Source organism: Octopus bimaculoides, chromosome 15, assembly GCF_001194135.2.
Source record: "Octopus bimaculoides isolate UCB-OBI-ISO-001 chromosome 15, ASM119413v2, whole genome shotgun sequence".
Lineage (NCBI taxonomy): Eukaryota > Metazoa > Mollusca > Cephalopoda > Octopoda > Octopodidae > Octopus > Octopus bimaculoides.
The window spans coordinates 36,178,517-36,194,512 of NC_068995.1; the positions used below are offsets into that span (position 1 = coordinate 36,178,517).

Genomic DNA, 15,996 nt, shown 5'->3' on the forward strand with positions numbered 1-15,996 from the left:
TCACATCGTGTCGGATGCAAAAGTTTTGCTTCCATTATTGCATCCGACACAGCATTGCTTTGCAAATTTATTGAGCTTGTCATTCTTTGTTTTAACAAAACAATTTTTGTTTTTTCATTGTATAATTTTAGCCATGTTTTCTGGTTTCGGCGGCCATCTTGTTTCCGCGCCCTCTACAATCTTTCCTTGTTTCGTGCTATGCACTCGGAGGGGGGGACATTGTAGTGGCGCGTGTGGCCGCCATCTTGGGAAGTGCTATTGCGCATGTGCAAGGGACTTGCCATCAGCGGAAGTACCCGAGCACGCATGCGCAATGCAACAGGTGGAGAGAGAGCAATAGAGTTCGACCTCTGATCCATCAAGCAGCCGTCGTGACAGGACGTTCTTCCAGGCTCTCTCACGACTCGACCCTGACATGTGGTCGAAGCTTCTTTGATATCCCAGCGGCATGCCTATTCACCCAGGAACGAAACGGCTCTACACCAACCTAGAATAAATTATTGATCTGTTGTTGTATTTCTGGATTTAATGATTAATATAAGAACTGGGGAGAGACGGCCGAGCCGTCATATCTCTTATTTTGTGATTTAGCGGGGATTTTTGAAAAACAAGGGGTAATTCGCAGCGGTGTTCAGTGAACAAATTAAACAGACTACCCAGCAGTGGCTAAAACGCGAACCGATCAAGTTTATGTATAAATTTTCTTTTTATATGTTTGTTTCCTTTTACACAATATTAAAACAACGGCTAAAAAATTTCTGAAGCAGCACCCCCACTAATTTTATCTACAAGCCGCCACTGCTCCCCAAGATTCCAAGTTCAATCATACTTTGCTCCAGACGGGTTGGTATGTATTCTATTGCTCTAATACTAATAGGTATGAAGCTGAAAGTGTATCTTGGGTGCTGGATTAATGGTCCTTAGATGTTCTCTTTCTCATGTATTTTTCTAACGACATTCGTGTCCAGAGGGCAATTGATTTATGGTCCCACACAACGATATCTGACTGGCTGTGCTTCAGCTTGGTGGCTGTTTTAATTTTTCAAGTTCTACCAATATTCCCATCGGTCTCAATAAATACATATGTATGCATATATATCATGTTAAACCGTTAATCCCTACACATTTTTTCTCTCCTGCTTTGTTTTCGTTCTCTCTCCATTTTCCCCCTCTCGATCCTTTCTGTCGAAGAGTGTAGGCTTGAAGCGTCGAAGACTTGTGTGTGTTTATATGTATGTATTTATGCCTTTATATGTGTTAAATATTTTGCAATGTTGAAACGCTCTCCATAGTTTCTGATCTTCCTAGGCTGATTAATGGGCACTAACTCCGTCTTCAAATATTGTGTATATATATTGAAGTGTTTACCTCCCCTACATGCTGTTCCTTTTTCTTTTCTTTTTTTTTTTATAGACACGTTTCATACATATTACGTGGCTAAGCATGCGCACTTGCTGTTAGCATCATGGCGAACGACAATGTAGACGAACTTTTTGAAATCCGGACTGCTTTTTATATAGGAAATTACCAACAATGTATCAACGAAGCTCACAAAATGAGGGTGTGTACTCGTAATTTTAATTTACTTTTATTAAATATAATTGATATATCTTTTGTGTTCTTATCATTTGCGTAAAGAACCACCTCAAAATATAAATTGCTTTTCATTTATATTTTGATGTTTTACTGAGTTGCAAATTGAATTTACCCCCAGGTTTTGATCCATACATCCATGTATCTCTCCGTCCATTATTCCTTGGAGGATCAAGAAGGTGGAGTCCTCGGGAAACTTTCCTATCAGAACAGCTGTCATTAGACTTTCCAGTTGTTGGTCTGCCTATTCACAGGTCTCTTGCCAGTTGACTTGGCTTCAAAAATCTTTAATACTTTTTCTCTTAGGTTGCTAATCTCTTTTTGAGAAAACCTAAATTACAAAATTTTCTCTAATATACATCACTTGCCTTAAGCAATGTTATTGACTAACCTGGTTTGTTATGAAGAAAGTTATATTTCCCTTTACGAAGTTGCAAAACAACTGAACTTTGTCTCGAAACAGAAAGGAATTATTCTACCTCGTGAATATGATTGAACAAAAAGACATTTTAGAAATGTATCTATACTTTGCTTTTTCTTCGCAAATTTCCAGTTACATTTATTTATACTGTTTCTATTGGGAAAATGACTGACGCAATTTGAACACTGGTTGTTGTAAATAAAATCCACTTCATACATGCCACTTAAATTTTTGTGGGCAAAATTATTTTCCCTTCCTTTTCTTTTTGTTTATTTATTGTTATCTTTAGTACAAATCTTTTACTTGCTTCAGTTATGGGACGACGGCCATGCTGGGGCACCTTAAAGAGTTTAGTCGAACAAATCGGTTCCAGAACTGTTTTGTCTCTTTTTTTCTCCGAACCGCTAAGTTACGGGGATACATCGGGTTTCTTTCAATTTTCGTCTACCAAATCCACTCACAAGGCTTTGGTCGACCCGAAGCTATAGTAGAAGACACCCAAGATGCTAAGTAGTGTAACTGAACCCGAAACCATGTGACTGGGAAGCAAATTTCTTACCCACAGCTACGCCTGCAGCTATAAAAAAAAGTCAACTTTCTAGGTTCCACCGAGATGCGAACTTAGGTCGCTGGATTCAAAATTCAGGCTGCTATTTTATGAATTGTAACACTTGCCTGAGAAATCTAGTACTTTTATTAATGTGCAGTAAATTCATAAATATTAATGTTGATACTTCCTTGTATTGAATGTACCGATCGTTTCCTCTGTGGGAGAGGTAAGCTCATTAATCAGAATGTTTCTCTGGTTCGTTAACTTGTTGATCAGTAAAGATGGTAGTGGTCGTGCACCATCACCGTTACCGTTTATCAACAAAATTTCAGGGTAAATACATCAATGGAACGTTCTGCACTCTGCATATAAATAATACGCGGAGGATATTTAAAAGCCAAGACTACAAGTGGCAAGGGAGATAACTCAAAATCAATCCGCTGATCAAAATGTTTTTTACAATAGACAATGCAGTTATTTACATTATTTTCATTCGACGGATATTTGTCCTCATCTTGTTTGTTGTTAACACAACGTTTCGGCTGATATACCTTCCAGCCTTCTTCAGGTGTCTTGGGGAAATTTCGAACCTGGGTTCTCATCCCTAAGGTATTTTTCGATGTTGCTGTTATTATTGTTAAGGTCACTGCTTGGAATCGAACTCGAAATTTTAGGGTTAGTAGCCCGCGCTCTTAACCCGTGGGCACATGGCGTAGTCGTAAAGAGCGCGGGCTACTAACCCTAAGATTCTGAGTTCGATTCCAAGCAGTAACCTTAACAATAATAATAATAACAGCAACATCGAAAAATGCCTTAGGAATGAGAACCAAGGTTCAAAATCTCCCCAAGACACCTGAAGAAGGCTGGAGGGTATATCAGCCGAAATGTCGTGTTAACAACAAACAAGATGAGGACAAATATCCGTCGAATGAAAATAATGTAAATAATATACATAATTCCTCATCTCTTAAATATAGAACTGCATAGACAATGCAGAGTTGTACATGAACATATATTGTACATTTGCTGTAGTAAAACTTTTTTTTAACTTTATTAGAATTTGTATCAACACGCTTTTCAATATTTTTTTGTTTTTTTAGCTAAACAACCCAGATTTGAAAACCCAACGAGATGTAATAATGTACAGGGCGTTTATTGCTCAGAGGAAATTTGGAGTTGTACTTGATGAAGTGAATTCTACTTATGGTCCTGAACTTCAAGCTGTTAGGATGTTGGCAGACTATTTAGCAAATGAAAACAAACGGTAACTCATTTGTTGATAATATTCTTCTTAAAACAGAAATGCTGAAAAGTTAACATCAAACGAAATATAGAAATAGCTTAGAAATACATATTCCATAGGAAATTTGCAATTTGACAATATTTTCAATCTTAAAGTTGATCTGAAATATTCTTTTAGAATTGAATTTTGGAAATTGCACAGTCAGCACATTTGAAAATATTGTTAGTATATTGAACACAAGAAAAGAGTTAATGATGATGATGTACCTATCATTTAATGTTAAAGCTTATCTACCTCCTTGTAATGCGTTTGACAGAGATGATGTGCTTTATAGTTTAAAGAAATAAAAGATGAATGAAAAAGATAGGCGCAAGAGTGGCTGTGCGGTAAGTAGCTTGCTTACCAACCACATGGTTCTGGGTTCAGTCCCACTGCGTGGCACCTTGGGCAAGTGTCTTCTACTATAGCCTCGGGCCGACCAAAGCCTTGTGAGTGGATTTGGTAGACGGAAACAGAAAGAAGCCGGTTGTATATATGTGTATGTATATATGTGTGTGTGTGTGTTTGTCCCCACCACCATCGCTTGACAACCGATGCTGGTGTGTCTATGTCCCCGTAACTTAGCGGTTTGACAAAAAGAGATCGATAGAATAAGTACTAGGCTTACAAAGAATAAGTCCTGGGGTCGATTTTCTCAACTAAAGGCGGTGCTCCAGCATGGCCGCAGTCAAATGACTGAAACAAGTAAAAGAGTAAATGTTTATTTGCAACTTTGTTAAATGTATGGCCCTGTGCCTCATGTATTGTTAGAGAATAGAGCATCCTTAGAGGGAACTGAACTTGTTCCAAAACGAAATGAAGGTCGGCATCATTTTGAGTCAGTTTCGTTCAAGGTGTTAGGAAGTGCATTCCTTCTTGTGCACCTATTATTGAATTGGCTTCAATGTGATTATTGTGGAGGCTGACACCTCCTACATGCAGTACATGTTTTCTTTTAATAATCTTTGTCGTTCTTTTTCTTATTAACTAATGTCATCTATCATTGTCCATATTTTATAAACAAATGTTTCATTTGAGCAAATGATAATTAAATGCATTAAAGCACACGTGTTAAGTGAGGGAATTTTAAAAAATAAAAATATGTAACTAACTACATTGTTCACTAATAGCAACATTATTATTCAATGCTGTCAGAATAGGTGGGATGCTCGTATTTAATCAGGGTAAATGATGTTACTTTGTTAAGTTTCATACCAAAGTAATCAAACTTGAAAACAATATGGTTGATTTTACTTTCAGAGATGCTATTCTTCATGAGCTAGATACCAAGATGAGTGGCAACGTAGACATCAGCAACAGTACATTTTTGCTAATGGCTGCTTCTATTTATTTCAATGAATTGGTAAGCTTATTATTCACTTTTAATCTTAAATATATCATCATGATTTGCATTTTATGTCTGCTTTTTCATACAGGCATGAGTTAAGCAGTTTTCCTGAGGCAGCTCTTCTTGTTAACTTTTTTAACTGCAGCTTATGATGTATAGGGATGCAGTGTACATAGTCTATGTGGTAAGGAGTTTGCTACCCAACTACATGGTTCTGGATTCAGTCCCACTGTGTAGCATCTTGGGCAAGTATCTTCTACTATAACTCCAGACTGACTAGTGCACTGTGAGTAAATTTGGTTGATTGAAACTGTCATGCGTGTATCTTTGTATCTGTGAAACTAAATACCTGTTGTATATGTGTGTGTGTATACATATCTATGTAAGTGTGTCTTTGTTTGTCCCCCACCCCACTTACAACCAGTATTGATTTATGTCCCTGTAAGTTAGCAGTTTAGCCAAAAAGACTGGTTAAGTAAGTATCAGGTTTAAAAAAAAATAAGTACTGGGGTCAATTTCTGACTCAAGCACGTTCATTTGCTTCACTCAAGTCATATTATGCTAAAATATGTTCCACTCTATACCAAGTTCATTCTTTTAAGTTATTGACAATAGGAAGGTCACATATTTATAGAAATAATTGCTCTAGCACTATATGAAACAAAGAACTAATATGATTTTATATTACTATTTTTAGAATTATGATGCTGCATTGAGAGTATTGCACCAATCTGATTCCCTGGAATGGTAAGTGTCTTTGATCAACAGCATTTTTATCATTGAATCACATTTGGTTAAATTAAGAAATCAGATCACCATCCAAAGGATTGAAGATTTCTTTTACAAGAACTGCTCTATGTCTATAGCCAAAGCACTTGCTGGCAGAGTCTATTTAGGTGTAAATATGTAAAATGGCTACGTTAATTCAGTCCCCCAAGCCATTTTGATGAAAACTGGTAGCTTTCTTTTGTGTGGGTAGCAAAATAGCATTCAGCTGTAAAAATGCTAGCAGAATGAGAAGTAATTGTATGAGTGAATAGGAACTTTTTTTTTTTTTACATTATATCTTCAGCATTTCTGGGATAGAAGTTTCTTTTCATTGTTGAAACATTGATTTTATATGTCTAAAGTTTACAGACAAAGTTCATTTACTATAAATATGCTCATAAAGATATTTTTAAAGAAGACTGTTCTAATGTTTTAACTTCTACAAAAACAAAGACTTAACCTAGCATATCTAATATCTTCCATATATCTATTAATTGTAATCTAGCTCTGATGTTACATTAATAAATTTTACCATCATCATCTTTATTTATTGTCTATTTTCTTTCCTGGTGTGGGTTGAACTGTTCAACAGGACCTGGTGAACCAGAGGACTGCACTAAACTCCAGTGTCTGCTTTGACATTGTTTCTACAGCTGGATGCTCTTCTTAATACCAACCACTTTACAAAGTCTATTAGGTGCTTTTTACATGGTACTAGTGAGGTTGCCAAATAACTCACAAGTCCCCCACTCAACTGAGTCGAGTGTAGTACCAAAGGAAACTTTATGCTAGATTGTTGTTGGCACTCCGTCGCTTACAACATTGAGGGTTCCAGTTGATCTGATCAACGGAACAGCCTGCTCGTGAAATTAACGTGCAAGTGGCTGAGCACTCCACAGACACGTGTACCCTTAATGTAGTTCTCAGGAATATTCAGCGTGACACAGTGCGACAAGGCTGGCCCTTTGAATTACAGGCACAACAGAAACAGGAAGTAAGAGTGAGAGAAAGTTGTGGTGAAAGAGTACAGCAGGGTTCACCACTCCCTGCCGGAGCCTCGTGGAGCTTTAGGTGTTTTCGTTCAATAAACACTCACAACACCCGGTCTGGGAATCAAAACCGCGATACTATGACCGCGAGTCCGCTGCCCTAACCACTGGGCCATTGCGCCCCCACTTTATGCTAGATAATGCAAAGCTAAAATATGATAGAGAGACAGAAACAGATGCTTTTGATTTTGAATTATAACAACCAGTCACCATTTATTACCATATTATTTCTCATACTTTTTATCTTTATCATCGTAACTTGAGAGAGACCTGTTTGTCTAGTTTTCAGACCATCTACTTAAATGTTTATTATATAAACACTATCAGAAAATATATAACTGTAACCCCTACACATGTAAGTAAAGCATCAATACACGTTTTTGTCCCAGAATGTGTAAATGGAAATTTCCTAAGTATCTATTCTCATATAATAACTATAGAGTATCAGATCATTTGTAACTGAAACTGAGCCGGTCTTCACATGATTATTTGAATTATTTCTATTTCTTTACTTTATTTGTGTATTTCTAGCATTGCTTTGTCTGTTCAGCTGTTATTGCGACTTGATAGAGTTGATCTTGCAAAGTAAGTTTTAAATTTTACCTTCAGTTTATCTAATGATATAGTGTATTTAGTATGTTTGTATATTTTGATTACTGTTTGTTGAAAATTTGACAATATGCTGTCATAGATGTTGGGTCATGCCATAAATATATTTATTTTTCAAAGTTAAGATAAACAAAGTTCTCTTTTAAATCTAAACTGCGAAATAAATGATAATCAAATGGGGCAATGTCTGGCGAATATGGTGGGGTGGGGCATCGTTTCCCATTCAAACTGCTCCAGCCTTGGGAATGTCACCTTTGCTGTATGTGACCAAGCATTATCTCGATGGAAGAACACCTTTCGTCTTCAAACCAAAGATGGTCGTTTTTCTCCTAGCACTGACTTGAATGACCAACTCCAAGCTTCTCTGCAAGTTCCACAACAGCTATGATGAGATTTTCTTCCACCAGGGTTTGCAGGATGTCCTCGTCGAGCTCTACAGATCTTCCAGGACAAGGCTCGTCTTCTAGGCTGTAGTTTCCGGCTTGGAATTTCTGGAATCAGTTGACACTGGTTTACACTTATTGTCCGATCCCCATATACTGCACTAATATTCCTTCCACTTTCCGTGGTGTTGTTGCCTTTATTGAACTCATAAAGCAAAATATGCCAAATATGCCTCTTCGTCACTTCCATCATAGCTTTGAAAAAAATAACTGTTAAAATCGAACTGCACTCTTCAAAACATGCACTAAGAATAAGACCAAGTTAAAATTACTACCTGCTTTTATAGCAAGTTGATGTAAGTAGTTTATCCCATCTCCCTCTAACTTTTAATTCATGCAATTGAAAAAAACCATTATTTATGGGATGACCCAATAATACCCAAGGAAAGTAATTCAAGTAAGTTTATAATTTGAATTAACTAGGAAGCAAACTTCTTACCTCAAAACCAAGCCTGCACCTATAATTATCCAATTTTTTTTTCTAAAAGCCTCAGAATACTGTCCTATTCCTCCTCCTCTTTCACAGACTAAGTAATAAAAGAAGAGGATTGAATGATAAGGTGTCATCTTTTCAACTGAATAATTGTGTAATTGCCAATTTTGTAGGTGCAGCTAGTTTTGTTTCCAAGCTATTATGGAAAATTAAATATAATGAAGAAAAGAATAGTTCAGTTTCCCAATCTGGATTTGAAGTATTAGATTTCATTCTTTACATTCAATTTTACATAATTAATATACCACTATTCCATGGAACATATAATGCCACTTGTTTTTTGCATTATATTATAAATATAAAAAAATATATTAAAATTTTGCATTATATTATAAACAATCTAATTACAATGTGACAATTTAATGTTGTTTTGATGCAAGTGTTTTGTCACAGATTTCTAAAAAGAAAGAAAAGAGGACAAAAAAACTATACAAATTGAAAAAAAACAACCTTTTTTAAATTTAATAAATAATGAACAAATTAAGAAAGATTTTTGTCAATTACAAAGACGCATTGATAAAAATATAAATTTAGAACTGCATTTCTAGTTGAGAAACTTAAACAAATTTCGAAATCTTTAGTCTTTAGTTCTTACAATTTTCAGTCTTACTCTAACAAACATATATTTACATATCTGTAGTGTCTTTTGTCTACAAAATAATTTACAGCAAACTGAGGAAAAAATTTGTAGCATTTTCCACTTGAAGCAACTTGTATAGTTAAACATGGTGTTATGTCAGATAATATATTATTACTTATAATCCAGACACCTAAGGACTACTCTCGCCCTTTAGCATTCAGATTACTTAGTCAAATGTAATACTTATTTATTCATTGTTTTGAATGCATTATCATGTAGCTTCAAGATTTCAGTGATGTGATTATTTTTACAATGATATTGTAGGGTAGGTGTGAGAGGCCAGATCTGCTTAGTTTGAACATAAAACAGGTAGAACATTTTGACCTGAAATGGCCAGTTTAAATGCTTAATGGGCTAGAGGAGTTTTAACCTACCTATAGATTGCATTTTTTTTTTTCTTTCTTTGACAAAAATTAGAGAATTTGATCTTCATTTCAGAAAAGAGCTGAAGAAAATGCAAGACGCTGATGAAGATAGTATTTTAACCCAATTAGCATTGGCTTGGTTTAATTTAGCTGTGGTAAGTGAATTGATCAATCAAATGACTTGATTTATTTCCAAAGACTTTCATTCTGCAGTTTCAAATATTGCTATTTAAAATTCTAGTTATTTGTTTAAAAAGTTTGCCGTTCTCCATGATTTACTTAAACTCAAAGTAACTCATCAGTTTGTTGTCACTGACTACTCACTCCATCAAGTTGTCGTATAATGTCAATGGCATTAACTATCAATAAGTGATGAGTAATTGATTTCTACCTACTTATTGAATTAATATGTCAAGTGACTGAGTATACCACAGGCAAAGATACCCCTAATCTAGTTATCAGGAGAAATCAATGTGATATGGCAAGACCTTTAAATTATAGCTAGAGTCCCTCCAACAGGCTTCCATATATTTTCCATCTCAATGATTTCACTAGTGAGGCTTAAGGCCATAGCAAAAGACATTTGCCCAAGATAGCATGCTTTAGGATCAAACCCAGGACCTTGTAACTATGAAGGTAAATTCTTAACTATATACTTTCGTAAAATATTTCCATTGTCTGTTGATGCCACAAGATTTGGTTGGTTCTGAAAATGTTTTTATATATATTCTAGTTATAGATTTCTTAATACAATGTAGTCACACCTAAACTGAGAATTATTTCATTAAGGTTCACTGACCAAGATCATCATCATTTGTTTTGCTTAAAAGACACATTAGAAATCAGGCACATTCTAATTTAGAGAAACAGAGAAAGCAAAGTCTAAGGCCTGTATTATAAAAACTTACCATATACTCACCCACCAATTCTTCCCACGCCATTTCATTCTCTCAAACCAGTATCTTCAAATTTACTTGTCTTTCTTAGGGTGGTGAAAAATATCAAGATGCTTACTACATCTTCCAAGAGCAAGCAGATAAACATGCAGCTACTCCACTTTTATTGAATGGTCAAGCTGCTTGCTGCATGGCCCAGGGACATTTTGAAGACGCTGAATCACTGCTTCATGAGGCTATGGACAAAGTGAGTAATACAATAAATCTCTTTAGGAGTTCTCGTTTGTTTCAATAAAAACAAGAGGCCTTGTACATTGTCTGGTTCATGTAATTAAAAATATTTTTGAGAGATATATCATTACTGCTTATAGCAGTGTCATTACTGGGTAAACTGTGAAATTTCAATCATGATTTCTTGGTCTACTCACTGCCTATCCAGTTTGATTAAATTAATATGTAATAAATATAATGTTGACATATAAATATGTATAATAGCAGTAAAAATGTTCTTTATTTGTTCTTGGGAACTCATCCTTGAATTCAAAACTGTGTACATATATGACATAGATGACATCACATGATTTGTACTTTATAAATCCTATAAAGTGATCAGAATATTTATCCTCCAAATGCAATGTTAACACTCATTCTCACTGTTCACCACTACCTTGTGTATGTATATATATACATATATATTTGTGGCACATGTAAACAAATGGCTTATTTATTCAATCAAGCTTTTGGTTAACTACTCATTGTACCAACAAATTAAGCTGTAAAAAAAATATTTGTTTTTCTGTGTGTGCTATGTGTATGAGGTGTGCATGTGTGTTACACATGTACACACACAAGCTTTTAGCTTAGTTTATTAATGAATATTATACTATAATTTATATATATTTGGTAAATATGAATTGCATCTTTCCATTTTATAGGATAGTAACAATCCAGAGACCCTGGTGAATATGATTGTCCTTTCACAACATTTGGGTAAAGCACCAGAAGTAAGTAAACATTCTTTCAGAGAAAGCAAATTGTAATAATCATTAAACTAGTCTCTAATTTTCAACCCTAACCCTAATTTGGCACATTAATTATTATTGTTTTGTCATAATTTTAGTATCTGTTTTTCACTGCTAGCATCATTTATCGAATGTTCTCTAGTTGCCTGTTTATGAAGATTTCTGTGCCCGACAGGATTCCAAATTGCTTGATGCAATGTACTACTTACTATCCAATATTAAAACTATTCCTCTAAGTGTCAAAGAAAACGTTGTTAGTACAATTCAAATCAAAGAAATTTACTAATTTTGTGGTTACTCTCGACTGGAGTTTTGAAAGATATTTTTTACTTTCTTGCAGAACTAATGTACCACTAAATTACTTGGAAAAAAGGAGAGAAATATGATGTCCATTTTCAAATATCTTGTCCTTAAAACAAAAATCAAAATTTATACATCAAAGATTATCTTATAGCATAAGTTATTGTAACCAGTTTCCAATGTACTTAAAAAATGAAAATATTTTAGTTTACTTTGCAAACCAAATCTATTATTCTAATCTAGTGAAACAATTTCTTTGCTTCCATAGAGCTAGAGGAATGTTGAGATTTCTTTTATAAACTCTTACTATATATAGAGAGAGAGAAAGAGAGCATCTTTCATTCTAGAAAGAACTATTTCAATTGTTCTTAGCTTAATGACTAATGAGTGTTTTTTCTACTGCTGCTGGTAACATATTCTTTATTCCATTTTCCTTGAGATGCGCAATTGAAGTCAAACTACCTCATAAACTATCATTCTGCAACTAAATATATTTTCATAATACTTTATAAACATATTAACACAAAAATTAAAAATAACTTATTTCTTATTAATTTAGACCAGAATGTTTTAATATGTCTACACTCATCATATATATTGTATCTATTTCAGGTCGCTAACAGATATATCTCTCAATTGAAGGACTCACATAAAAACCACCCTTTTGTTGTAGATTATTTACACAAGGTAGGTATTTTGTAAACATTATCAGCAAAATCATGTACTATAACCATGTCAGCAAAATCATGCACATCAACTCTTTGGCATTTCCTACCCAAATATTCTACCTTTTATATTCAAAATGGGCAGATCTGGTCTCTCACACTGTCCTACCATGTCATTCTAAAATTGATAACTACATCATGAAAATCTCAAGGCTGCAAGATAATGCATGATTATTCAAAACAATATGAATTAATAAGCAATTTATCTGACAATGATCTGAATGCTAAAGGCTTAAACTCTACATGGCTTCATAAATCCCAGTTAAATAGCTGTGGAACTGAACCCAAGACCATGTGGTTGAGAAACAAACTTTTTACCACGTGTGTGTGTAAGTGTATTTGTGTCTCCATTGTCTTGCCGCCGCGTGATAGTTGTAAATGTGTGTCACTGACATACAAGCAATGTCATTCATATTCTGTATGAGAACATGCTGAGGGTTGGTATTTGGCTGCAGAAAATCTGCCTTGATAAACTCTGCCTAAACCTTGGAAGCATGAAAAAGTGGGCATTAAAGTGAGGATGATGATGATGCATATACAACAGGCTTTTATAAAGTTCCCATCTACCAATTTCACTCTCAAGTCATTGGGGAGCCTGAGGCTTTAGGAAAAGACATACACCTTACCATATTCTGGGAATGAACCCAAAACCACAAAATGTTCCATTTTGTTTTCATTAACTCTGGGGTTGAATCCTCTATAAAAATGTTTATTCTTTACAGGAGAATGAATTTGACCGTCTTGTGAGAAACTATGGACCAAGTGTTACAGCCTAAATGTAAGTTGAGTTTTTCATTATCTGAGGAATATTTGGTCAAAGGTATTTTTATTGCTAGATTGTTAATTCCCAGATATGACTGCTATCTTCTGATAAAAGTTTTCTAAAATTTTACAATCCATCTACTTATTTTTCTGTAAATTTCTCTGGGATATCAACTTAAAGAGAACACCATCATTTTGCTGGAGTGGTTTCACAATGTTTTCGTATGGTCATATTAAAATTTCTGTTAACCTTTATTAAGCTAACAACACATTATTTAAACAGTCCTCAATACTTACAGGACTGTTTAAATAGTGTAACATTGTATAACAAGATTTTTTTTTTTGTCTTTGGTCAGTAAGTATTATTTCATATTTGCTATTATCTAGAAATAAAAAGAAAATGACTACTATTCCCATCAAACTTTGATTTTGTGACCTAGACACCAATATTTTGAAACTGACCTAATTTTCATTACATTTCAGACTGATTCAGTACTGCGTTGCTGAGGCAGAAATATCATTATAGCAAATATTCTGCTCCATATCACAGATCTGTTTGTCATTTTGCTTGACCTTAACCACTTGGGCATGTCCCTTAGCAGCTGACATGTGCATCTCTAATCATGAGCAGGGGTAGTGGGGGAACAATAGCCATGTGTTGAAAGGGATTCTTTGGGATTTAAATAAATGTAACAAAAGCAAAGTTTGAAGGAAACATTAGCCATTTTTCATGCATTCTAGGAGTAAGCAAATAGGAAATAAGTTGCTACCCATAGACAAAAATTGTGTTACATAGTGTTATCAGTGTATTTTGTCTTTTATTAAATAAACTTTTCTTTCTCATTTTAGGTATTGAACTTACATTGATGAAATCAGAAAATACTTTACATCAGCTATTACTCTGTTTCTCTATTTCTGGACCATTATTTCTATTATATGTAACAATTGTCTTATTTTTCTGCAAAACTAGAATAAAATTATCTCAGTTATATTTTCTTTCAACTTTGCTTATCATTTATATCATCATCTCATAGTTACATGTTACACTTGTAGAATCATATTACAAATATGTGGAGTGGGGGTGAATAACTGCTCTACAGTACCCTCTATGTCACATAGTAGTGAGCTGTCTGTGGACAATAGTTTTTAGCTTTCAATCTAGTAGAAAATTACATCTGCCTCTGAATTTGCAGAATTGGTGAAACCAAATAATTTTATAGGTGCAAGCGTGGTTGTGTGGTAAGAAGCTTGCTTCCAGGTTCAGTCCCACAGCTTGGTACCTTAGGCAAGTGTTTTCTACTACAGCCTCAGGTTAACCAAAGCCTTGTGAGTGGATATGGTAGACTGAAACTGAAAGAATATATATGTGTGCTTGTGTCTGTGTTTATCTCCTTACCACCACCAGCACTTGACAACTGGTGTTTGTGTGTTTACGTCCCCATAATTTAGCAGTTTGGACAAAAGAGACTGATAGAATAAGTACCAGGCTTTTAAAACAAATGAGTACTGGGGTCAATTCAGTTGACTAAAAATTCTTTAAGGTGGTGCTCCAGCATGGCTGCAGTCTCACAACTGAAACAGATCAAAGATTGAAGAACTTTATAGATTTTTCATTTCTTTCTCTTTGTTCTTCCTTTCATCTAAAATACAAAACAGCCAATCTTCTTTAAGAACTGTTCAAATACATATAGGCAGTCATCATCGTCGTCTAACATCCACTTTTCCATGTTTGCATGGGTCAGACAAAATTTGTTGAGGCAGATTTTCTACAGCCGGATACCCTTCCTATCACCAACACTCACCTATTTCCAAGCAAAGTAATATTTCTCCATCACCAGACTTATTTTTCACAACAGATAGGAAATGAACAACATACTCAATTACAACTGTCACATCATGTCATATATATATAATTAAAACAGTTTGATTTGGCTCCAGGCTTTAGAGGCTCGTGAAACTTTGTCGCATGGAGCCCAATCCAACTGTTTTAAATAATACATGTAACTCCTACTAAATGTGCCTTTTTCTTTTGTTTGTCCACTCACTCATCTATATATACTCTTTACTCTCTTTTACTCTTTTACTTGTTTCAGTCATTTGACTGCAGCCATGCTGGAGCACCACCTTTGTAGTCGAGAAATTCGACCCCAGGACTTATTCTTTGTAAGCCTAGTACTTATTCTATCGGTCTCTTTTTGCCGAACCGCTAAGTTACGGGGACGTAAACACACCAGCATCGGTTGTCAAGCAATACTAGGGGGACAAACACAGACACACAAACACACACACACATATATATATATATATATATATATATATACATACATATATACATATATACAACAGGCTTCTTTCAGTTTCCGTCTACCAAATCCACTCACAAGGCTTTGGTCGGCCCGAGGCTATAGTAGAAGACACTTGCCCAAGGTGCCACGCAGTGGGACTGAACCCGGAACCATGTGGTTGGTAAGCAAGCTACTTACCACATAGCCACTCCTGCGCCTATAATACAGATGACAGGTTCTTTCAGTTCCTCTCTATGACACATGAGCTGTATATACTGCTTTTACATGTTTTTTATGTGTTAGAATGTGCACAAATAGTTGTTCTCCATAGCAGATTCCACAGAGCATCTGTTTTGATGCCTCTCTACATTACAGTAATCCCTCACCATATCGTATTTCATCATCATCGTTTAACGTCCGCCTTCCATGCTAGCATGGGTTGGAC

The 15,996-nt window shown here is 35.1% G+C and overlaps 1 protein-coding gene across 1 annotated transcript; it reads left to right on the plus strand.

Moving 5' to 3' along the window:
* The first annotated feature begins 1,413 nt into the window (after positions 1–1,413).
* LOC106879587 (coatomer subunit epsilon) lies at positions 1,414–14,257 on the plus strand. The gene is made up of 11 exons (XM_014929224.2): positions 1,414–1,561; positions 3,665–3,828; positions 5,107–5,209; positions 5,892–5,941; positions 7,543–7,596; positions 9,635–9,716; positions 10,549–10,704; positions 11,393–11,461; positions 12,392–12,466; positions 13,227–13,282; positions 14,116–14,257. The coding sequence occupies exons 1-10, from the start codon at positions 1,466–1,468 to the stop codon at positions 13,278–13,280; spliced, it is 903 nt and encodes a 300-aa protein (XP_014784710.1). The 5' UTR covers positions 1,414–1,465; the 3' UTR covers positions 13,281–13,282; positions 14,116–14,257.
* The last annotated feature ends 1,739 nt before the right edge of the window (positions 14,258–15,996 follow it).